We start from the raw sequence: 8,356 nt of genomic DNA, 5'->3' as shown, positions 1-8,356 counted from the left end.
AATTATAAATATAAATACATAATTTTTTTATTTATGTGATATAAAATAAAATATTTATATTTTTAAAAAATATAAATATTTTTTCAAAAAAAATTTACCAAACGAAATGTTAAGTATATAGCTCATTGTTAATACTCCCCATGTCATATTATTTGTCTTTCTTTAATAATATATGTTGTAAATTAAGTGTCTTTTCTAAATTTTAAGAAGTCATAGTAAGTTTATACCTATTATACCTTCTACTATCAAATAAAAAATAAGATAGAAAAATAAAAGAATAACTAAAATAATTTTGTCTTTCTCTTGTAATAATTGTTTATCTTTCCAATAAAAATTAACTATTAGTAATGAAACAGAAGGAGTCTTTTGTTAGTCGGTTCGAATTTATTCGTTCATAATAATTCAATAAATTCTTTTTTGTGAGTTAAGAATGAGATTTTTATTAAATAAATTAATTAAATCTAGATTTTAGCTAACGTACATATTAAGATTATTAATAACTTTATACTAATTTTAGCATATACTCTAAGGCACATGTTAACTACAAATTCGACTTACGTGAGTTGGTTTAACAAATACATACACAAACTTGTAACTATCTATTAATTGAGTTTATGCATAGATGTAATGCGAATAAAATTGATCCGTTTTATTTCTTGTGTTGTAAATCATATATATTTATAGTATTGCTCACGGAGTTTGAATGATAATTTATACAAATTAAGTCAAAATTGTTTATGTGCATCCTTTCTTTATATTTTTGTTAAGAAAAAAAATTAATGTTCATATTCTGACCCAACAAATAAAGTTAGGCCAATAAAATTCGATAAGTTCGATTTTTTTATTCTTTAAAGAGGTTGGACACCGATAAGAAAATCTAGCTCTACTTATTCAAAAATAAGTAATTTGCATTTTTGAATCTCTTCTATTATTTATCTCTATCTTTTTAGAAAGATAGATTCCAGCAAACTCTCAAAATAAAAGGAACGGTTATCCATTAGGAACTATTCCAACAAAAGAGGTTATCAACTGTATTATAAATACACTGACATCCCTCAAATATAATTTATGTTCTAATCTACTAAAAATTTGTATAAAGTCCTTGTCGACTTAAGTATCGGAGTCTCTTGTAGATACCATCTCTCACCTCCTCACAAAAAACTTGGACAGCGACACCTCGACATCAACAAGTCAGACGTTGCCACTAAAGGGATCTGAACCTCACGTTCAGGTCCAAACCAACGTTTCAGTAACTCTGAACAATTAAGATGACAATATTGTAATTAATTTTAAAACATAAATAAAATAATAAAAATAAACAAATGTACCCTTATTAGGCACGATGACAAAGTAGCATTAGATATATGGAATATATTTTGGATATGATGAAAAAGTAGTGTTATTTGAACACTCAAAATAAGAAGTGCACCCATCTACACCCACATCTACTCCCTTACAATACTTCAATTTTTTTTATTTATTTTGTATTTAGAATTATTTAGTCTTAACTTTGTCTACAATAATTTCCTTATGCATCAATGATATTTAAATCTAAAATTATGAGATCTGATGGGTTGAATTGGTGTATGCACAGGCTGGTGGGTGGAAATAGAAGGAAGTTTGAGAATGGGCCAAAATGGGCCCTACTTGATCTGAAACATTACAGGAGATGGGCCTTGAGAGGGCTTTGATCTTATCTCGATCAGAGTAATTGTCAGAGAGTGTCAGGGCCATTAACTGCGTATCCCTCACTCGCAGGCCACCAGTTCTTTCTAAACCAAAACCCAAGTGGGGACCAAAAACCCATGGGTCCACACACCCAAAAATAAAAATATATTTTTTTGAGTTTTACTCACAATTTACAATTGTCTTTAGAAAACCAGGTAAGAAATAAGAGTATAAAAATAAAATTATTTATTCAAAATTTGAAATTTCTAATGTTTTTAAATATTTTTTAAAGCTTTTATCATTAAAGAAACAAATCATTGGAAATTCTTTTTTTGGAGTTATGAGTTATGACATATTGAAATCTTTATTGTGTTTTCATTTCTTGAAAATAATTCATCCTTTATTTCAAAAATTTCTGTCAGGGTAGTGTCATTGTTCTCGCTTATGTCATACATATATTACAATCTTCTTTTTATTTTTTATCTTTTTATTTTGCACTTTCTGCTTTCTTATGTTTTCATCACCATTGGACACCAGAGTGTAACCACCGAGATCTTTACCTAGTTTAAACTTTAAACTAAAATTAATAAATCTTTCGTCCGTCAAAAAATTAAATTAATAATTTTTTTTACTTATGACTTATGACTTTATCTCTTTTTCTTGATTTGTCTGGTGGTAACCGGAGGAATTGGCCGGGGTTCTACTCAGCTGGTATTTTATTTACTCACCCACCTTTGAAAGTTAGAATAAATACACGTCATCCAACAAATAACAATAACCCCAATACCAATATTTATGCCAAGCCACTATTTAAATAATGTTAAGTTCCAATCATGATTTCCACCTGTCCATGTCCTAAGATAAACACTTAAAATCCACAACCAACCTCATAATAACTTTTCATTAGAATTTGATATATTAAAATGCAGAACCATAGTCTGTATTCATTCAACTTACAATAAATGAATAAGCTTACACGTTTGAGAGAAGTAATATGAACTGAATTCACATATGGAAAAAATTACACTTTTATAATAACAGTTATGTACCATGAAGATAGACTATGAGTAAATTTAGTTTTGTGTTTTCATTTTCAATTTTCTTAATATTTTTTATATTTAGAATTTTGTAAAAGAAAAAGTAAAAACATGATGTGAAAACAGAAAATAAAATTTTATTGTTTTCACTTTTTCCTTTCTCAAAATTCTAAAAAGAGAAAATACTAAAAAAAAACAGAAAATAAAAATATAAACCAAACACAATCTAAATTTCAGAAATAATCAAACAGCAGCTCCACAAACTATATAGACCAGAGGACTACCATACAGCAGTAAAACATTTCATGTTTCTGTGAATGAAAACTTATCAACATAAACATCATCCATGGCAACGTCTTTGATGGCGTGTGCTGTGTGCATCAACGGGTTTGCAACACTCCTTGAATATTTTTAACAGCGCTGTCATAGTGAACAAAGCCCATGAACCAAAATTCATGGTTGTCGACAGAGATGATCTGTATATATTTCTCGGATTGGTTGGTTTTGCTTGCCGATGGGTTCACCGCTCTCAGCTGATGTAACGGAATGACCACCTACACCATGGTAAGGAAAAGCAGCATCTAATTATTTTGAATACTGAATTGGAACTCATTGGAGTGAAGAATATGATAAATATTGGAACTCCAGTGAAAATCAAAATGAAACAATTAGATAATCAGATTGTAGCTTTGGCCTAGAGTTGCAAGTGCTAGTAAAACTACAGTGAGATCAATCTCCTTTTCAGGTCTTGGTGGTAAAAAGTAGATGACTAAGATGAGAATTATAAACTTCACTTAACATGAAATTGCTGACTAAATTACTGACCGAATAGTGAAAACATTAAATAACTAAAAGTTGTGTATTAAAAGCAAAGTTGGCACATTTCCTCAATGCCGCTCTATCATTCCATGATCAAATAACCAGGTCAACATGATCAGAAAGCTTCTAAAGGTTGAAATAAATGTTGGCTTCCTAATGTTCACTTCCAACTGCCAAACAACACAGTTAACCAAAAGAGCAGTACTGTTTCCTACAACATATTTTCTAAGAAATCTTGTGCAAATGGCCAATGGTCAACCAGTAAGTTCAGCTGAACGTGCATTGGCAAATAATATAACTTCCGACAACATAGAAAAGGATCAGCAACTCATTCATATGGTGTTTTGTAAAATGTAAACTGTAGCATCAGACTGAAAGTCATCAGCAAATCTTCTATTTTGTTTTTTAATTGATATCAAAATTCAGGAAACAGAATGACATATAGTAAGCACAAGAAGCAAAAATACAATGAAAAACTCACCCGCCCTAACATATAGAACTACCTATCATGCACATATTTTTTACTGTTGATTTTAAATTTCAAACAATGTCAGCAAATGCATACAACCATTGCTACACTTATGAACAATACTTATCTTCAACAAATAGGAAAGAGCTTGAAACAGGGGACTCAACTGATCACTTAGAATATAGAAACATGCAAGATTACAGCTCTTGAATCAAATTCCTTCCTATCAAGTTCTACAAGTATAACAATATATGCTGCTTCGGTTATTGGATCATTTCATCAAATCAATTCTCAATGAATTAAGAAACATGCTATATTTAGAGTATGACAATATTAAGCAACAAGCTTGCAGCTTACCTTATAATAGCTCCACTGAGTCTGATCACCCGTTTGGTAAGAAAGTGGGTTATCGCTGCAAAAAGCAAGCTTTGCTGTTGACAAATACAGAACTCCCATTACCGGTCCGGCCGAGGTGGACAAGTAGCACGCATACGTTTTCAAGAGCTGCTCCTCCGGAACAGTCTCAAAAGTTTGCCTGAAGATCTTCTCATAGCCACCTTCTGCAAGAACCTTTGTGCTCTGAGCAATCCTCCCAACAGCAGCATCAGCAAAACTAGGACCAGTCTTCACTGTTTCAAATAAAGTCAACACAAGTGTACGCACACACATATCAATATAACTATATAAGCTTCACAAGAAGTAACATTTCTGGATTTCATCATCATGAAGAACTACAAAACTAAAAACACGGAAGCATTAACATTGATACATGATTCAACAGATCCAGAGCTACTAATAATCATCACAACAATAACAATTTAAAAAAAAAAGGAATTTCACGAATAATAAGAGACATACAGTGCTGCCACATATTTCCAGATAGATCCTGGGCCTTCTTGGTAGCTTCGGCGGCTTTCTTCCCCCATCTTCCAAGAACATCCTTCACCGAATCCAAAGTATCTGAGCAGATCAAGTAAACATAACGTTAAGAACACAGTAAGACAGCGATACACAATGAATCAATAAAAAGAAACGGACTTTTTGATGGCTGAACAGGTGCAGGGGAGACATAGGGATTGGACTCGGGAGGCATGGTGGTTGCAGCGTCGCCGGAAATCGGAGCGCGAGTTTCAGCGGCGACGGGACTAGTAACCGGTTGCAACGGCTCAGAAGTCAAATTAGGATGATGTGGCGGAGGAGGAGCAACATCGTTGGGGTCAATTTTAGGGTATGGAGCATAATCGGTGGAGTGAGGCTGAGACTGAGACTGAGACTGAGAATCATTCGGCGGCGGCGGTGGTGGTGTTGTTGTTGTTTTAGCTTCGTTTGTGGTTTGATCAGAAGGAGTACTCATCTTGTTCGCTTCGGTTTCTTCTCCTATTACGATTTTGACTAGCTGTAGATGCTGATTCTGATTCTGATTCCGATTTCGATTTCTGAAACACCGAAATTGGGGTTTGTTCTGTCTTAAACGCAGAGCAAGGAAGGAATCTTCTGGAATTCAAAGGAGTCAATCTCATCGAAAACCGTCCAATTTGGTAATTACAATTTTCTTATTCCGCGTTTTCTTCATCTGCCCGTTGCTTGCTTCTATCGGACCGTTTGGTTTTCATCTTTGTCTTTTCTGCCCCTAATCATATGGTTTTTCTCCGAGTAACATTTTATTTTACCTTTTTATTCCATTGGAGAGACAGTTGAAAATAGCCAAATTAGTCACACGCTTTCCTATAACGTAATGTCTACACTTTTTAATTTAGATACGGAGGGTAGAATGGGATAAAACGGAGGGTAGAATGGGATAAAACGCAGTTATAGAATGTATAAATGCTTAACGCAGATGTAATTTCAAAATTGAAGAAATTAAACGGTTCGATTTAAGAGGTACAAATTAAACCATTCGGTTTGTCTCCTCCCTACCACATATCGCACATGCGTTCCTCTCTGGGACAGTGATTTCCTTAACACAGTAAGCCCCACTCTCTTCCTAGTCCCTTTCTTCAATCTTCCTCCATCCAGCCACTATTTTCCTTCTCTTCACCATCTTTCTTTAACCTTCTTTCAACTTTGAAAAAAAAATTAATCACAATGTCAAAAAAAATATATATAAAGGTTTGATCTTCCTAAACTTCATATTATTAAGTATATCTTTTATTTTGATTATATAAGTTTGTTTTTAAATTTTTTTATATATCTAAAATATTATAAATAATGCAAAAAATATTATATCTAATGTTAAAAATGAAAATTGTTAATGATAATTAGTGTAATAGTTAAAAATATATATTTAAATTTAGTTAATGAATATGTTAATTAATGTACTGTTTGTATTAGACTGATATAGTAAATTAATAAAAAATATATGTTTAGAAATATTTGTAATAATTTAGGAAATTATAATTAATTATTATTAGAGCTACGTTATTATTGTTAGTATTATTGTATAATTTTTGTAAAGTAGAATTTATGGAGGATTATATATTTTGATCGGGTAATAATTATTTATTTATTGTTAGATATTAAATTAACATAAATATATTATAATAATTATAATATTATTATAGTGGAATTAGATTTGTCATACATATTAGGGTTAGTTAGTTATTATTAATAGTAAGTTAGTATTTATTATTAGTGAAATAGGAATAATTATTACTCGATTTATTTATGAATAAATAAATAAATAATTATGTAAAAATTAATATTATTGTAGCTATGAATAAATGATTATTGTTAGATATTTAATTAATATGTTTTGTTTAGTTAAATTTGCAAATTTTTTAATAATGATAGTTAAATAATTGGTAGATTAGTTGTATTTATGCATATATGTTAGAGTTTTGTGAAAGAGTAAAGTGGGGGATGAGAAAGTAGTTGTTGTGTACTTAATTTTTTTATGTATCATTTAATTTTTTTTATGTATCATTACTATGTATGTTACAGAGTATTTGGATAAATTATAAAGTATCAAATATTGTAGAATGTTTGGATAAAACATAAAATCGTAAATGTTATAGAGTAATTTGATTAAGTAGAATACAGGAGCGGAGCTACATGGAGAGGAAGGGGCGACGGCCCTCCTAATTTTAATTTTTTACATGTAAATTATATATAAATTTCAGTTTAGTTCCCCTTAAAATTTTATTTTAGTCTTATTTAATTGTGTAAATATTTTTGGCCCCTCTCTAATGTTTCATCTAGCTCCGCCCCTGGTAGAATGCTTCAAATATCGTAGAGTATTTGGATAAAACATAAAATCGCAAATATCGTAGAGTAATTTCATAAAGCAAAAGTTACAAATGCCATGGAGTATAGGCATAAAAATGTAAAATATATAACTCAACTGAGCATTATTGTCGACACTTGGACCACCCGACTGACGGCATCTACTACGGCTGTGACCCTCGGCCCCACATTGCCTACATCGCCTAGGACCACGTAACATTCACATGTCCATCTCGTTCAAAAAATGTGTCATCCTTGGGCGACCTTTGGTAACTCATCCCAGGAACGGATTTGGTACGAATCGAGGCTTATTGTAAGCAGGCCATGTAGTAGGATTCTCTAGTGGCCTAAACGTAGCTTGATAAACTCTTCGAACTTGGTCCATCTTATACACATCATGAACATACACTTGCTAATTTAGCAGTTGATTTGCACAACATGTAAACACATGTCGACATGGAATTCGATCCACCTGAAACTCGCCACATCACATCATTGTCGACGGAGGTCGACGAGATACTCCAATCTACTCGGCATCACGTACTTCAAATATCTCATTCTGCCTGCCGAAGCAATTAACCTGGATGTTTCCTGATGCAAGTTGATTTGCATACAATTTTGACATCACAAGTTAAAAAAACATGTCGAGCATTAACTCGAGCCTCCGCTTCAACTCTTTCGGGTGAACAACTCATTAAGCCTGTAGAATGTTGCTTTGACAAGTGCAGTGATGGGAGATTACGTGCACCCTTCAAGACTGAGTTGATGCATTCCACTAGGTTTGTGGTCATGTGACCCCATCGGTAACCACCATCGAATGCCAATGCATACTGTTCGCGAGAAATTCGGTTTAACCAGTTAGTGTAAGTCTCGCCCGGTTCTCGTAAACGCTGGTAACGCATGTCGTATTCGCGAACCGTCCTCGAATATCCTGCGCAAAAAACAAAAAAAAGGCAAACACTATAAATGAAAAACACTGTATAAAGGTAACTCTGTTAGTAACAAATGTCAACATACTCAACGTTACCTATATTGACGACAAACTTTTGCAGGTGCGGTGCTTTGAACTTTCTCAAAAAATTTGACTCTATATGCCTGATGCAAAACAATTGAAAAACTTTAGGAGGCGACAAAGTGCCGT

General features: G+C 32.6%; 1 protein-coding gene across 1 annotated transcript; it reads right to left on the bottom strand.

The window, feature by feature from the left end:
* Window positions 1–2,555: 2,555 nt before the first annotated feature.
* Window positions 2,556–5,619, bottom strand: LOC107460938 (GEM-like protein 1). Its single transcript, XM_016079372.3, has 4 exons — window positions 5,032–5,619; window positions 4,852–4,953; window positions 4,351–4,622; window positions 2,556–3,259 (listed from the first exon to the last, which is right to left on the bottom strand). Exons 1-4 carry the CDS (start codon window positions 5,345–5,347, stop codon window positions 3,086–3,088), a joined length of 864 nt encoding a protein of 287 aa, XP_015934858.1. The 5' UTR covers window positions 5,348–5,619; the 3' UTR covers window positions 2,556–3,085.
* Window positions 5,620–8,356: the final 2,737 nt, after the last annotated feature.

This window comes from Arachis duranensis, chromosome 8, assembly GCF_000817695.3.
Source record: "Arachis duranensis cultivar V14167 chromosome 8, aradu.V14167.gnm2.J7QH, whole genome shotgun sequence".
Taxonomy (NCBI): domain Eukaryota; kingdom Viridiplantae; phylum Streptophyta; class Magnoliopsida; order Fabales; family Fabaceae; genus Arachis; species Arachis duranensis.
The sequence above is the reverse complement of the archived record's forward strand: the minus strand, read 5'-3'. Positions and strand labels throughout refer to the sequence as shown.

Coding starts and splice junctions, on each gene's coding strand:
- LOC107460938 (XM_016079372.3), bottom strand. CDS start 5,347: ATGAGTACTCCTTCTGATCAAACCACAAACGAAGCTAAAACAACAACA. Junction 4,623..4,851: donor TGGAAATATGTGGCAGCACT/GTATGTCTCTTA, acceptor TATTTGAAACAG/TGAAGACTGGTCCTAGTTTT. Junction 3,260..4,350: donor CTCAGTGGAGCTATTATAAG/GTAAGCTGCAAG, acceptor ACCATGGTGTAG/GTGGTCATTCCGTTACATCA.